The 16,298-nt window shown below is 48.9% G+C and overlaps 1 protein-coding gene across 2 annotated transcripts in view; it reads left to right on the forward strand.

The window, feature by feature from the left end:
- Nucleotides 1–16,298, forward strand: part of NOS1 (nitric oxide synthase 1) — an 82,231-nt gene that overhangs the window by 25,149 nt on the left and 40,784 nt on the right. For both annotated transcript variants that reach the window (XM_044244188.1, XM_044244187.1), the window contains exons 3-8: nucleotides 4,450–4,578; nucleotides 5,948–6,093; nucleotides 8,073–8,235; nucleotides 9,028–9,119; nucleotides 11,840–11,981; nucleotides 14,517–14,656. In XM_044244188.1, coding sequence (XP_044100123.1) covers nucleotides 4,450–4,578; nucleotides 5,948–6,093; nucleotides 8,073–8,235; nucleotides 9,028–9,119; nucleotides 11,840–11,981; nucleotides 14,517–14,656 — 812 coding nt within the window. The remainder of the gene's footprint in view (nucleotides 1–4,449; nucleotides 4,579–5,947; nucleotides 6,094–8,072; nucleotides 8,236–9,027; nucleotides 9,120–11,839; nucleotides 11,982–14,516; nucleotides 14,657–16,298) is intronic.

Here is a 16,298-nt window from a genome sequence, read left to right on the forward strand (position 1 = left end):
TCAGGTCATGATCCCAGGGTCCTGGGATCGAGTCCCGCATCGGGCTCCCCACTCAGTGGAGAGTCAGCTTCTCCCTCTACCCCTACCCCCCTGCTCATGATCTCTCAGTCTCTCATCCTCTCTCTCAAATAAACAAATAAAATCTTAAAAAAAAAAAAAAAGAACAAATGAGTGTCACCATGTGCCAATAAAACTTTATTTACGGACACTGAAATTTGAACTTCCTGTATCTTGTATAAGTCATGAAACATCAGTCTGCTTTTGATACTTTTATTCGTTAGGCGAAGAATGAAAAAAACATCCTTAGCTTCTGGGATGTGTGAAAACAGGCAGAGGTTGAGCTTTGGCCCATGGGCTGCAGTTTGCAGAACCCTGCACGAAGCTGGACGAGGCTTCCCCCATTGTGGGATGAGAGTGGGGACCATGGTAGGTCCAAGAACATGAGTCCCCGGCACATAGCAGGTGCTCAACAGGTTATTTGTTGAAGGAGAGGGAGGAGAGAAGGGCGGAGAGGGCAGAGGGAAAGGGTGTCAGGGTGCCTACAAAGCTGAATTCCGGGCTCAGGGTTCTGGGCTTATAGGACCTCGCCTCGCTCTCTCCTCTGGGGCAGCAAGACCATTGCCGTCCATTTCTTCAGGGCTCGTGCAGCCTCCAGAAGCAAAGAGGTGTTGACAGAGCATTTGAAATGCCCACAAGTTCAGAGCCTCCTGGCCCCATTTAGGACCAAACATCCCAGGCAGCCCTCCCACAGAGCCCACGGAGATCTAACCATACCTCCTGCCACCTGAGAAGCTTTCTCTGGCCACCCCAGACACAAATCCAGAAAAGGACACGTGTAGCCGTTGCCCAAAGCCCACTTGTGCCCTGTCCACAGCTTAATAACTCACAAGTGCCCTAATCTGCATTTTTAGTGAGAACATTCCAGTCCCCACTCAGAAAAGTCATTTGCATCCCCCATGCAGGGCCCCTGACTGCTAGATTAATCTCCCCATTTGTCCCCTCCTGAGTCATCGAATGTTACTGCTGGCTAATTAAAACATCAAAGCCCCAAGTACAACAGCCCTGCCAGGGGCCTCCTAATGCCTGGTTTCAAGTGTGCAGCCCAGCACAGCCCAGGGTAGAAAGGCACGACTCACGCCCGGGGCCCCAGTTTCTCGGCTCGGAGTGACCAGCCCTCGCACATCTGGAACCTCAGCAGATGGCCTCTTTCCCAATGCCGGTTACGTCACTCCTGCCGCACCCTGCCCACCTGCTGGCTGCCCTCCCACCGGCCTCACCCCACACCTCCTCCTCCCGCCTCCCTGTGCTCCCCACCTGTCTGCTCTCCCACCCCCTGCACGGGTCCTGGGCCCGACCCCAGCGCCAGCACTGCGTCTGATACCCACCCCGACCCCGGTCTGGGGTTCCAGCCACTCCCCAGCCCCTGGGGCCGCCATGGGGATGGTCAAGAGAGTTTGCAAACTGGCTGCATGATGTTCAGTCTTCAGGGAGGATGGCCGGGGTGCCTCCCACTTGGGCGAGGTCCGATTTTTTTTTGGGGGGGGCTTCTCCTGGCTGAAGGCTGTTGGCATGGTCAGAGGAATTAGTCGCTACCAAGTCCTGCCCAAAGGTGTGACGTCCATCACCTGCGTATCGGCTGGAGGAGACCATAGTGGAGACAGAGCTTAAAGAAGCACTGGGGCTGTCTGGCCAGGCTTTCAGAGGAAGTGGCGCTGTCCGTGCGGCTTCACGAGGGGACAGAAGGAAAATAGCTTGGAGCTTAGCAGGCTAGAAGTACAAATGAGAGCAAAGGGAAGAATTCTTCCACATCCTTCTTCTGCTCCTGGTGTGATCAGACTAGTCACACTTGTGGCGATGGTCGCACTGATAGGACTAACAGGTGTACTGTAGACGACTGTATAGATTATAGTGCTCTAGGGGCACCAGGGTAGCTCGGTGAGTTAAAACCTCTGCCTTCAGCTCAGGTCATGATCCCAGCGTCCTGGGATCAAGCCCCACATCGGGCTCTCTGTTCAGCAGGGAGCTGCTTCTCCCTCTCTCTCTCTACCTGCCTCTCTGCCTACTTGTGATCTCTGTCTGTCAAATAAATAAATAAAATCTTTAAAAAAAAAAAAAAAGATTATAGTGCCCTAGTCTACTGGCGTGGGTTAGAACGCCAGTAGTGGTATGCGGTGGCCAGCATTCAGGAGGTGAATGGATTCATCCAAGTGAAAGATGATGCTGGTCTGGCCAGGGAGAACACGAGGAGACGGTGGATTCTAGAGCTATTGAGAAGCTAAAATGGTCGGGCTTGGGGATGGATCAGGTGCAGGGGATAAAGAGAATGATGTCCAGGATAGCTCCTACCCATGGCTTGCACAGACAGATGGATGGTGAGGCCCAGCACTGAGATGGGAACCACTGGGGATGACTGGATCTGGCCACTGCAGGGAGTCATGGTACCTCCCATGTGTTCTCTGCTATCACTTACATGGTTCTGGAGGCTGTGACATGCTCTCACCTCAGGACCTTTGCATAGGCTGGTCTTTTGGCCTGCAAAAGACCAAAAGGTCTTGGTCTTCTCTCTTTGCCTGATTAACAACTATTTTCCCTTCAGGTCTTGATTTAGGAGTCAGATACCCTGAGTGAGGTGCCTCTCCTGTGTGCTTCCACAGTCCCTTATACACTGCCAACATCCCACGTTATAGTACCTTGCACTTGGTTATAATGACCATGACAACTGTCGTCCCTCCCCCCACCCCACAATGTACCCTGAACTCTCTGAGGACAGAGAGCACCTCTGTCTGGTTTGTCACTGTAGCCCTGGCCCTTGCAGCCTTGCTTAGAACAAAGGAGATACTCAATAAACACATGCTGAATGAATGAATGAACAAATGAATGAATGAATTATGCATAATGACCAAGAGGCCAAGAGGCAGGAGAGTCTAGCAGTTGAGGACATGGTTTGCAGGGCAGACTGCCAGGATTCGATGCCTGGCTCCAGTGTACTAGCTGTGTGACCTCGGACAAACTAGTTAACCTTTCTGTGCCTCAGTTTCCTCATCTGTAAAATGGGCATGATAAGATTTTACTTGACATATAGTGAGTGCTTCTTGAATGCCAGTTTTCAGTATTAGCCCTTCGGTGTACTCTATGATTTCTTTCCTGGACTCAGCCCACTAAATGGTAATTCATAGCTTCCTCACCCACCTGAGTTCTCCCAAGCCAAAAAAAGGAGGACCCATCTCCTGGCGCTAACCACACTCCTACACTTCCAGCCACACTGGCCTTCTTGCTGATCCTTTGAAGCGTATCCCTACCTCATGGCCTTTGCACTTGCCTTTCTCCCCTAATCATCATATATCCTATCACTAACTGATATTCTATCATTCACGTGTGGTTTTACTTATGATTTATCTCCGCTTCTCTCCCATCAATGTGCCAGGGCACTTTCTGTCTTGTTCACTACAGTGTCCCCAGTGCCTAACAATGCCTAGCACACAGTAGGTGCTCAATCAATACCAGTTGAATGTGTGAAAACCCTGCCACAAGGTCACTGTGCAGTGCTCCGTTCTTTGGCATGACTGTCACTCCACACTCGCTTGTCTTCCCTCTCTCGCTCAGCTGACGTGGCAGGGTGTGCCTGCGGCCTCTCCCTTCCAGTTGCTGACTGAGTGACGCTTGTCTGATGCATAGGCAGGTAGACAATTACTCAGAAACACCTAAGACTGAACGTAATCTTTATTAATGAGGTCTAAACTGGACAGGCCAACATTGGCGAGCCCAGGACTTATCCCCCACCGCTGGCTGGGCATTTTGTATATGGAAGTGAAGATAAATGGGGGACTGAAATTGTTCAACACAGAGGGGCCGTCAGTGCAAAGGCCCTGGGGCAGGGACTCACTTGGCATTTTTGAAAGGCAGAAACCTGAAATTTGGGTGAAATAGTCTATGCTTCAAAACTTTCTCATTGAATCTTTTCTGTTTTCCTAGTACTCACTAGAAGTAGTGAGTTTGGACTGTAGCAGGAAAGCCCAAACATCCAAAAAACTTGACCTGGCTTCAGGTTTGATTCCTCAGCCCTGAAAGCTGGTACCATTCAGAGAAGCCAACAGCGTCCCTTGGATATTTCCTCATTCAACAAACATTCAGTGAGGTCCTGCTATATGCTGGGACCTGTACTAGACACCAGAGAGACCACCTTTGAGTTCCTGGCCCCTCCCTGCAGAACAGAACCCAGAAGGCTTTTTCACAGTGCCTCCTTCTGCACTGAGACCCTCAGACAGAGGGACCAGGTTCCCAGCCACCTTGCATGCGTTATCCTGGGAGAATGAGTCCTTACTCTGTGCAGATACTTAGTGACTCTGAAAGATGCCGGGAAAAGCAACTCTACTCCCCATCCCCGTGGAGACAGTTTTCCAGTGCCCTCAGGACCCTGTCTAATGTCCCATCCTTCCTTCTCTCCTCAAGCCCCCTGCCTCGGGAAAACAGTCTCCCACAAAGAATGGCAGCCCCTCCAAGTGCCCCCGCTTCCTCAAGGTCAAGAACTGGGAGACTGACGTGGTTCTCACCGACACCCTTCACCTTAAGAGCACACTGGTGAGTATACCCGCAGAATGTAGACCCAGCTCACACTAACTGCATTTGGTGTTGGCTAAGTCTTTGTTGTGGGGACTGTCCTGTGCACTGTGGGGGGTTTACCATCACTCCTGACCTGTCCCCACAAGATGTCAGTCACCCCGCTGAAGTTCTGACAACAAAAATGTCTCCAGATATCACTCAGTGGCCCCTGGGTGGGAAATCCGCTCCCATTTGAGAACCGCTAGTAGCTATTGACTCTACTGACTCACTCGTGGCAATACTTTTTATTATTAAGTATTTTTTAGTATTAATATTATTAATATTTTATTGGGTACCTTGAACCCAAAAGAATCCAAGCGGAGGAGTTGCTCATTCCAAACACATTTTCTCTGTCTCTCACTGCCTGACCACTGATGAAATATGGAACGAGCCCTTCCTTGCTTTCACTGTGTTTCAGCTGAACTTTTATATCATATTTTTTTAAATAGCCAGCCAGGCAACATGTTGCTTTACACTTTTGTTGAAAATGACCTTCTTGGAAGAATATTGTATTGGTCAGCTATTGCTGTGTGATGAACATCCCCGAAACTCAGTGGCTTAAAAACAACCACCACTTATTATTTTTCAAAAGTCCGCAGATTGGCTTGGTGGTCCTGTCGTCTCAATTGATCTCAAGCATCAGCAGTCCACCTGAGAGGCCAGCTGTCGGTGGGCTGGTCTGGGTGGCCTCAACTAGGATAACTCAACTCTGTTTCATGTGATCTCTCATCCTCCGACAAGCTAACTTGGCCTTGTTCCCGTGGTGGTTGCGAGGTTTTCAGAGAGAATGAGCAGAAGCACACCAGATCTCTTGAGGCCTGGGCATGGAGTGGACCCAGCCTCACCTCTGCCATTTTCTGTTGGCTAAAACCAGCTCACATTCAAGGGAAGAGGATTTAGACTCCATCCCTCAATGAGAATTGCTATTAAGTCACACTGCGAAGGGTGTGACTATAGGGCACACAAGAATTGGGGCTACTTTCTTGCAGTCAGCGTTCCACAGATGTGTTCGAGTGAGTGACTATAACATGAATTGTGAACATGATTCCATGATCAACATGGAATCAAAAAAGTACTTAGGTACCAATGAATCTGATTCACAGGGAGTGCCAATCAGAAAGCCCCTCTTCCCCTAGTTGAGTAGAGCAAACATTTTCAGAACCTTAAAACCCTGTCTATCTTCCCCTTGACTGATGACCGCATCCTACAATTATTTGAAGCTGGTACTTGAGAAATCCCATCTGGGAATTAAAGGCCAGGTAAATTCCACAACAAACATCAGATCCAGGCCCACAGCCCCCCTTGTGCTAAAACCAAGCGATCCTCCAACTCTCTCTTTTCCCTCCAGGAAACAGGGTGCACCGAGCACATCTGTATGGGCTCCATCATGCTCCCTTCTCAGCAAATACGAAGGCCTGAAGACGTCCGCACGAAAGAACAGCTCTTCCCTCTCGCCAAAGAGTTCATTGATCAGTACTACTCATCAATTAAAAGGCAAGTGTGTGTTGACTCTGGGACCCCAGGGTGAATTACCAAGTACCAGGACAAAGACTTCAGCCCCAGCACTACAATAGCTGAACCAAGACCTAATCATGAAGGCTCTGCCCTCCACACACACAAGTTGAAAGCTGGTGGCCCCAGGGCCACATCTGGCCCCCAGAAATGTCTTTGGCCTACAAAGCGTTGCTTAAATTTGAAGCATTTCACGTAATTCCATGTCTAGGCATACTACCTTAAAGAAACTCTCACAAGAAACTCTCTTGTTCACCAGAAGACATACATAAAAATGTTCGCTAAGATATTGTTATTAGCAGGGAAAAAAATTAAAATCAAAGAACCAACAGGAAATCACCTCAACTCCTTCAACAGGAGAATGTTTGAGTAACTGGTGGTATTTTCCAAGTTGTGGAATATTATACAGCTGCAAAAAATGAGCCAGTCAGCACCCAGCATGTTCATGGGCACAAAGCTCGCAAATAACTACACAAAAGGAAGAAAGAATAAGTTTGTAAAATAATACATTCCGGGTAGCACCCTTTATATAAACTTTTTAAACATAACAGAGTAGGGGCGCCTGGGTGGCTCAGTGGGTTAAAGCCTCTCCTTCGGCTCAGGTTGTGATCCCTGGGATCAAGCCCTGCATCGGGCTCTCTGCTCAGCAGGGAGTCTGCTTCCCTTCCTATCTCTCTGCCTGCCTCTCTGCCTACCTGTGATCTCTGTCTGTCAAATAAATAAATAAAATCTTTAAAAAAATAAATAAACATAATAGAGTAATGCTGTACGTGATTTAGGGAATATTTATACATGTGACAAATATATAAAGAAAAGCATGAGATGGGGCTCCCTGGGTGGTTCAGTTGGTCAAGCGACTGACCCCTGAATCAGCTCAGGTCATGACTTCAGGGTCGTGAGATTGAGCCCCACATCAGGCTCTGCACTCAGCACAGAGTGTGGTTGGGATTCTCTCCCCCTCTGCTCCTCCCCCAACTTGAGCACGTGCACGCGCACACTCTCACACCCTGAAATAGATAAATAAATCTAAAAAAAAAGAAAAAAAGAAAGCATGAGACACTTTTGGGAAGAAAGTGGGTTATAATGGGAACATTGTCTCCAAGGAACTATAATATTTCTCATTTGTTATTTCTTAGGCCTGGGTGTTCATTATATATATTATTCTCAATACTTTTTTGTAAGCCCCGAATTTTTCATAATAATATTTTCAACTTCCTAAAATTGAATTCCTTGTCATCGTTTAAAAATTAGAAGAGTTTTCTTTAAAAATCAGATTTCCAGGGGTTCCTGGGTGGCTCAGTCACTTAAGCACCTATCTGCCTTTGCCTCAGGTCATGACCCCAGGACCCTGGGATTGAGCCCCACATTGGGTCCCTGCTCAGCGGGGAGCCTGCTTCTCCCTCTCCTGCTCCCCCTGCTTGTGTTCCCTCTCCGTCAAATAAATAAGTAAAATATTTAAAAATAAATCAAAAATAAATTAAATTATAAATTTAAAAAAATCAGATTTCCAGGAGCATCTGGCTGGCTCAGCTGGTGAAGCACATAACTCTTGACCTTGGGGTTATAAGTTCGAGGCCCACCTTGGATGTAGAGATTACTTAAAAATCAAATCTTTAAAAATAAATAAATAGATACATAAAAATAAAAATCGGATTTCTAGTTTCTCTTGAAATGAGACTTGGCCTCCCTGAGCCCCCATTCCTACCAGAAGAGTGCTAGCTACCCCCTTTGAACCAGATGTAGGCTCGCCCACTGGCCACAGTCCCCACCCAGCCAGTTCGGTCACTGCTGGGCCTTTGTGGGCATCTGAGTTCGCAGTCTGCTTGTGCTTGAACCGTTGTGTCCACATACCAGCTCAGACTTGCTGTGGCTTTTGCCCTCCTGGAATGGTTCGCTCCTTCCACCGACCCCTAATTCAGGAGAGAAGGTGACACTCCCATGTCCCTTCCTTCCTCACTCAGATTTGGCTCCAAAGCGCACACAGAGAGGCTGGAAGAGGTGAACAAGGAGATTGAAACCACGGGCACCTACCAGCTCAAAGACACGGAGCTCATCTATGGGGCAAAGCACGCCTGGCGGAACGCGTCCCGCTGCGTTGGCAGGATCCAGTGGTCCAAGCTGCAGGTAGGCAGTGAGCTCTTTGGTGGGTGGGGAGGGAGGAGCCTTACCAAGGGTCAGCTCTTTCCAGGGGTACCTGGAAGTCACAGCGAGATAGCGGGTGGTGGTCACAGGGGCCCAGATTCTCAGGTCATGACCGACTCTGCCTCATAGTCATGTCTCATTGAGCCAACACAGGGTTTTGTTTTGTTTTTTAAAGGAACTTGCACATCTATCGGTGAGGCTTATGCTCTCCACTTTACCACAGACCCTACCATTCCCTTTTGTCTTCCTCCTACTCTCTGATTTATATTCTCTCTGTACTCACTGAAAGCATTAGATTCTGCATCCCCTGCTAAAATTTCTACCCCCACCCCACCCCACAGGAATAGTCTGAAGTTGCAGGTAGTTTCATTGTCAAGACCAAGGGAGGTTTTTTTGATTGTTATTTGTTTTGTTTTTAAATCCCTGATCCCTAGTAACTCAGCGGGAAATATATCCAGCCCACCCAAGTCTCTCCTTTACTCACCATCCTGTAGCCACCTGTACCTTCTCACCATGCCTGCTTTCAGGGGGGTTTTCCTGGTTTGATGGACTGTGGTTATTAGGATAGAGAAACACACACACTCACACACACACACACACACACACACACACACACACACATACACACTATAAAACCCAACCCAACCCAGGTCTCGAGTGCTCGCTCTCCGAGTGGGACAGCAGGTGGAGAGGGCTCTAGGTTCTCCTCGGCTGCCCTGGGGGAGCCGAGGAGAGAGAGAGGAGGCACCCATTCTCACCACGTGCCCCTGGCAGGTGTTTGATGCCCGCGACTGCACCACGGCCCACGGGATGTTCAACTACATCTGCAACCACATCAAGTATGCCACCAACAAAGGGAACCTCAGGTGAGCCTGCCAGCTTGCGGGGGAGGCGTCTGATGTCCCCAAAGCATTGACCCTTGGGTCTGGAGTTGGCTCGCCTGCCGAGGAAATGCTCCCCCTCTCCTCTCGGGGAGAGGTGCCCAGCTGGGAGAGGTGTCCTGGCTGCTTTGTCCCACCTGCCATAGCCCGTCTCTTGGGACTCTTGCATGGGTTGCAAAGCTGCAGCGGCCAAAATCACGTTCAACCCACAAGTTTGGTATCAACCCTGTGGAAAGGGCAGGAAGGGGTGTTTCCCATTCCCAGGACTGGGAAAATCCCAGTGCCAGTGGTGACCTGCTTGTACCAGCTCCTGCTGTAGCCTGGAGCTGTCTTAGAATGTTCCTGGATTTAAAAGACAATGTCTCTTCCTGTCGCTGTGGGCAGGGCTCCTTCAGGTTCCACCAAGCCGAGCCACACCTTGGACTCCTCTCGCCCCAAACAAAGAACAATGGCCCGGGCAGCAGGCTAAGGCAGGGAGGCTCCAGCGTGGGCTGGTGGCTTCCGCGCTGGCAAGTTGCTGCTGGACCGGAACGGCTGGGGCCCTGCGGCTAGCCAGTCCTACTTGTCAGGCCTCTGCCCTCGGTTCTGGCCCAGCATCTGATCCCAGCTGCTGAGGACCAGCCCCGGGGTGGGTCCCGGTTTGCCACTGTAGGGAGAGTCCCTGAAGGGAGATGCAGATTCCCTGCACTGAACTCATCCCCATAGTGACTTGCTTACATTAAGCCTGGGTTTTTCTGGCCATGTCCCTTCCTTGAGAAGGAAACACCGTTCCAGCTGAGCCCGCCAGGAGGGAAGGAGGCTGTAATAGAAACCCAGAGCCTGCTTGGGGAATTGGTCTTTCAGTCTTTTCCTAAAAGACCTCAAAGCTCGGAGAACATCAAAGAACCGTATTCTATATCCTGAGTGTCAAAGGAGAACCCCGTGAGGTCTCAGCCCTCCAGGAGCTTAGGGGCTGTTCTGGTAGTTTCTAAGTGGTGCTATTACAAAGCAATATTGGTGGGGGCAGTCACCGAAAGCCAGACAGTGCACCTCCCCTTTTTTTAGTTATTAATTGTGGGGTTTCTTGAGATCTACTCCTAAAGAAAATATTCAACTGGTTCTCTCTCTCTCTTTTTCTTTTTTTTTTTTTGACAACCACACATCTGGACATGATAGGAAGGCCAGCAGAGAATGTATACCATATACAGAAATAATCTAGCCATAACAGAAGAAGGCAGGCAAAGGAGAAGAAGGGAGGGAGAGGGAAATGTAAGGCATTCAATCTGCCGTTCAGTGAAATTATGTTTAGGAGACATAAATGGGTTCTGTTTCTCCTGTTGGTCTCAGTTCCCGCACACAGAGTAAGCATTCCACCCGCTGAGTGTGATTCTGGTGTTTCTAAACACGCTTTTTAAATATATATGTTACACAAACACCCTTTATCTGGTGCTCAACCAAAGAAACGGCAGCGTGTTTTACTGCTGAAGGGAACGCTGTCAGTTTGACTCATTCTGTGTTCATCTCCAATATGGCGCCCTTGCTAGGCTGCTGTTGAGAGCACTCTTGGCTCCGTGGGACTCCTACCTTCAGCCCTCGTTCTAGAATCACCCCCACCTGGTGCAATGCACCTTCCCTGCAGTAGTAACTGAAATACAGTCTTAGGCACATGGTAAGACCCACAGGTACTCAGAAAGGAGGTGGCCCTGGGAACAGATAAGACGGGATGCTTTGTAGAGGAAGTGAATCTGAGTCGGGCCTTGAATTTGGGCACATGACAGCAGAGAAGGGTTCCTGCCAACATGGGCAGCAGGGCCACGTTGCAGTGGCAGAATGTGTAAAGGAGGAGATCTCTAAGCAATGGGCTAGACCTGCCCCATGATCCTCATGTGGACACAAGCCAGGGTGGCGGCTCCCCTAGACTGGGATTGAGTCCGCAGATGGCGCTGACGAGTCAGGGTGGCCGGAGCTCCTGGGATGAGTTCACATTGAACCACGTTGTGAGGAAGTCATTCTCCTTTCTATTGTTTTCAATCCTTCTGATGATGCTAAAGAGGAAGTCTCAGTTTGGTGAGGAGACCTCCATAAACCTCTCTAATGCTGCTGATCTCCCCATCAGAGGTGCTCCCCAGAGCACAACACCTTCCTGCAATGTAATAACGGTATATGGTCTCCTAGCTACCTGTTTAGGTAGGCGAGGCCAGTGGTGATCTCCAGTTTTCGTTTAAAGTAAATAAATATGAGTGCAGGGGAAGCACTAGGGGTTCTTCTTAGCTGTAAGTGTGTAGACTTCTGAATGGTACTGGGGGTGGGCGGGGGGGCGAGAAGTTAAGGATGGAGATAAGAGCGAGACTGGAACTGGGAATCAGTGGTGGGCTCTTAGAGGGAAGGAGGATCCCACATTGTTTCTCTGGAGATCACCTGCTGCCAAAGACCCCTGGGAAACCAGCCCACGTCAAGAGAGTTTGAGTCTCCACTTAGGGCAGCAATCTTTGCTTTTCTGTAGGCTGGCGTGGGACCTCCCATCCTCCACCCTGCCTCAGACCAGTGCTCCTGTGGAGGGACAGGACATAGTCCCTCCCTTCCAACAGCAGCTCCATGGTCCCTTGGGGACCTTGGCACAGAGGTCATCCATCCTGAGCCTCACGCACTGGGTGACACCCTTTCCAGCAAGTCCGTGAGGCGCAAGCCCCACCCTGACAGCACATGTCCCCCTCTCTCCGCCCCAGGTCTGCCATCACCATATTTCCGCAGAGGACCGACGGCAAGCACGATTTCCGGGTCTGGAACTCTCAGCTCATCCGCTATGCCGGCTACAAGCAGCCCGATGGCTCTATCCTTGGGGACCCAGCCAATGTGGAATTCACAGAGGTATGTGCCCCCGTGGCCCCCGCCTGGGCTCTAAATCCCCCAAGCTGGCTTCATCCACAGCCCTTTCTTACTTTAATGTGACCGTCATAGGGAAAGCGGCCAGTGGGGTACCACTGACTCCTCTCCAGACCTCCTGCTCCTTTTGGCTGCCCCCACTCCGTCTGGTGCCCTTTCAACTGGCCATTTGGTCATTTTCATCCATTACGTCCCCCAGCTCTCATGATAGGAACTATTGTCCCACTTCCCAGATGACTAGACTGAGTCTCACCATAGCCCAGTGAGTTACCCAAAGCCACCAAATGAGCACAGAGAAAGCTGGACGTGCAGTCCACATCTGCCTCCCACGAGCCGGAGAGGAGCTGACACATATACCGGTTCTGAGCCCGGTAATACATCAGACTCCTATCATTCATTCATCCGTTTACCCGGGTCTATCTACCCAGCCCTTCTTTGGATGGGCTTGTCTCTGCATCGTACCAAGATGACCCCAGTTTCTGGTGGCCCAAGTCAATTCATAAAAGCTGGCAGGAAAACAAACACCACCATCTCCCCATCTGTGGGGCTGCAGACAGGTAGCACAGGAAATGCACAGGAGCTTCTAGCACCTGTGCCCGTAGGAGACACCGCAGGCAGACTCATGCCGACAACAAGCTCGGGCACACAGCCCGGCTCCCCTCTTATTTATCACCCGCTCATCCCCAGCTGAAGTTCATCTCTGTTCTTTCCTCAAACACCACCCCTCAGGACAGAGCTGGCAAGATCAAATGCTTCTCCAGTCCCTCAAGACAGCTGACTTCATTTGCATGTGGCTTTTCTTATTAAAATACTATTATGGGAGGAGAAGGGGCTGTAACCAGGGCGACCAGGAGTTGCACCTGTGCTGATTCCGACTCAGCCAGACTCTCGGCTCCACTTGGCTGAGCGCTAACTGCAAAGTTGGCTGACCTTGTCCTCCTGGCCACCGGAACAGAAATGCCACAGCGTCTTCTTCCCCTTCTGTCTCCAGAAACCTTGCTGACAGCCCGTGTTTTCCTAAGCCCCTGATTTCGTGCTTCCTCTTTCTATGGACACTGCAGACAGAAACACCCCAAACATAACCATAACCGTGTCTTTTGAAACCCACTCTCCCTGTGCTGTCCAGTGGGGCAGCCCCTGGCCACATGTGGCTGGTGAGCCCCAGAAAAATCCAAATTGAGGTATGTCGTAAGTGTAACACCAGATCTCAAAGACTGAGAACAAGACAGAGAGTGGAAAATAGCTCATTAATAATTTTCATCTTGATTACATATTGAAATAATATTGTAGATAATTTTAGACTATTATAGTTATTAAAAATTAATATACCGATTGAATTAATAAGTGTATTGACATTTGTTAAATGTCTTTTATTATAGTAATATTAATAATGTATTTAAGAATTTATCATCATGACATTAATGATGATTAATACATTTAATTATATGTTATATATATTAGATATATTATTGGATAACTATATTACATATTTAACTTAAATGTTAAATATATTATTAGAATATATTGCTATTGGTACTGTATTTAATATAATATTGATAAGTTAATATCGATATAATAAATATTATAATTATGATGATAATTAATAATCTAATATTATTGAAATTAAAATATATTATTTAAATGAGCCTATTATTGAAATTATTTTGCTTGCTTTATATTTGGGCTCTTTTTTCACTTTTTTAAATGTAGCTACTAAAGGGGAGCCTGGGTAGCTCAGTCGGTTAAGTGTCTGCTTTCGGCTCAGGTTATGAGGGATCGAGCCCCATATCAGGCTCCCTGACCAGCAGGGAGTTTGCTTCTCCCACTCACTCTTCCTCTCTCTCTCTCTCTCTCTCAAATAAATAAAATCTTATTTAAAAATTAAAATTTAAGGGCCACCTCAGTGGCTCAGTCATTAGGTGTCTGCCTTCAGTTCAGGTCGTGGTTTCAGGGTCCTGGGATCGGGCCCTGCATGGTGGGGGGGTGGTCCCTGCTCAGCGGGAAGCCTCTCCCACTCCCCCTGCTTGTGTTCCCTCTCTGACTCTGTCTCTCTCTGTAAAGTAAATAAGTAAAATCTTTTTAAACAATTAAAATTAAAACTAAAAAATTAAATTAATTACATGTAGCTACTAAAAAATTTTCAATTACCTATGTGGCTTGCTTTATATTTCGATTCGACATCTGCTCTAACAGATGCATTTATGCACAAATTCTAATCATTCCGCCCTCATCAAATGTGGCAGGTTCTCTATCTCAGGGTACCCGATGCACACAGTTCCAGAGTGAGTACCTAGGACATGCCAGACCCTGGGCTTGAGGGTGGTTTAGATAAAACAGTCAGATTCCTTTCTTGCCGTCCGGGAGTCCCCAGTGGGCAAGAACAACGTGGCCCAGAGCCTCCAGAGGAAAGTGCCATTGGCCGGCTTGCACTGGGATCTCTGTGCCTCCTCCCCCCGCCGCTGTGGCTAGGGAACCTGGGGTATGGTAGCAGTGGTGTGACCTGGCCACTTCTGGTTGCAGATCTGCGTCCAGCAGGGCTGGAAACCCCCAAGGGGCCGCTTCGACGTCCTGCCACTCCTGCTCCAGGCCAACGGCAATGACCCCGAGTTGTTCCAGATTCCCCCAGAGCTGGTGTTGGAAGTGCCTATTAGGCACCCCAAGTAAGAAGAACTGGCAGGGGGAGGGAGGTGGGGGGGGATTCACCCAGTGCCCCTCTCTGGCTCTCCCTAAGCCCCTAACTCTCCCTCTAGCCCAGACAGAGGCAGAAAGGGGGTCTTGGTTCCTTGCTTATAGTGGATTCCCCCAAGCAGAAAGTCCTCCTTGACCAGCCAGGGGATGACCATCTCTTCTGAACCATAATCTCCCTCCTCACCCCACTCCTATGCAGTCAACCGGGACCTGCCCTTTTCCAGCCTTTTTCCAGCTTTCCAGAAAGCCAGAAGCACCCCTGTCTTGTTGTGGGCACTCATTTTAAATAGAGCTGTTTAAAACTATGTGACCTGACGTGGGTCAAGTCCAGAAGGAATTTGGAGCCAGGAAGGAACTGTAAGAGCCAGGCCAGCAGCAAGAGCAGAATTCACACTTTGAGAGTGAAGGAAATCCATAGTGAGACCCTGACCTTGGAGGCAAAATGGGGGTGGGGAGGGCAAAAAGCTCAATAATCCAAATATTATTTTAATGCAATCTTTTTATAAAAATTAATTTTGTACCAAAAAAATTTATCAAACTTTAATTTTAAAACGTTTATGTGAAAATTTTAAGTAAAGACGGGATCCAGTTCAGGGCTGAAATTCAGGTAAAGCAAGCAAGGTGAGCCATGCACGTGCAAGGTGAGACCTGTCTTTATTTAAAGTTTTGATGGTTTGTTGTGGACTTTTTTGAGGGGGGGGCACTGATTTTGTTTGGAAAACACGGAGTTAATTTAGAATATAATGTAACAACAAAAAAAAAATAGTACTGGTCTTGATTACTGGGTTTGTTAGAGCCCTCTTAAATTTTACACCCAAGGCTAGAGCCTTAATGACTTCACCCTCGTCCCATCCCTGGAGAGGAAGCACCTGAAGCTCCTGAAGCTCCTGACACTGCCCAGTATCTGGGAACTCACCCAATCTTCCCGGTGAAACCTGGCCTACATTCATCAATGCATTCCATCAACATGGTTTATGAATCCTGCTCTGGGCCAGGCATTGTGCAACCCTTCATAGCTGAGTTGGTCACTGCCTCCATGGTGTTCTCCATCCCAAGAAGGAGAACTTGCACATACTCTTATCTAAATAAATATTTAATTCTAATAAAGTGCTACAAAAGAAATTTTATGATGCCCAGAGGCATCAAGCCACCTGACCCAGCCTAAACTGAGCATCAGGGAGGGCTTCCAGAGTAAGCAATATTTTAGCTGAGAATTAAAGGTTAGGTAAGGACTGGGCAGACACAGAAGGAAGAGAAAGGATCCCGGGAGGAGGGACATGCCATGCAAAGGCCCTGGGGTAGGAAGAAATTTGGCAAGACTCCCTTCCTCCTGGATTAGCTTTCAGAATGGGTTCGGGAGATCAATGGCAGCCCAGTGCAGTGGCTCCCAGGCTTGCATGTTCCTCCACATCACCTGGGAGACACATTTAAAATGTGTATCATTGGGCCCGGCTCTGGAGCCTACGATCCTACCAGTCTGAAATGGAGCCCAGGGGTCAGGGGCTGACCTAGCGAGGCCCAGGATGCTGCTGGCCTTTCCACATCCCCGGACTCCGACTGCCCCGCCCACGTGTCTGCCTGAGAGTCTCCTGCCCCGTGGTGACCTGGGCCGTA

This window comes from Neovison vison, chromosome 3, assembly GCF_020171115.1.
Source record: "Neovison vison isolate M4711 chromosome 3, ASM_NN_V1, whole genome shotgun sequence".
Taxonomy (NCBI): Eukaryota; Metazoa; Chordata; class Mammalia; order Carnivora; family Mustelidae; genus Neogale; species Neogale vison.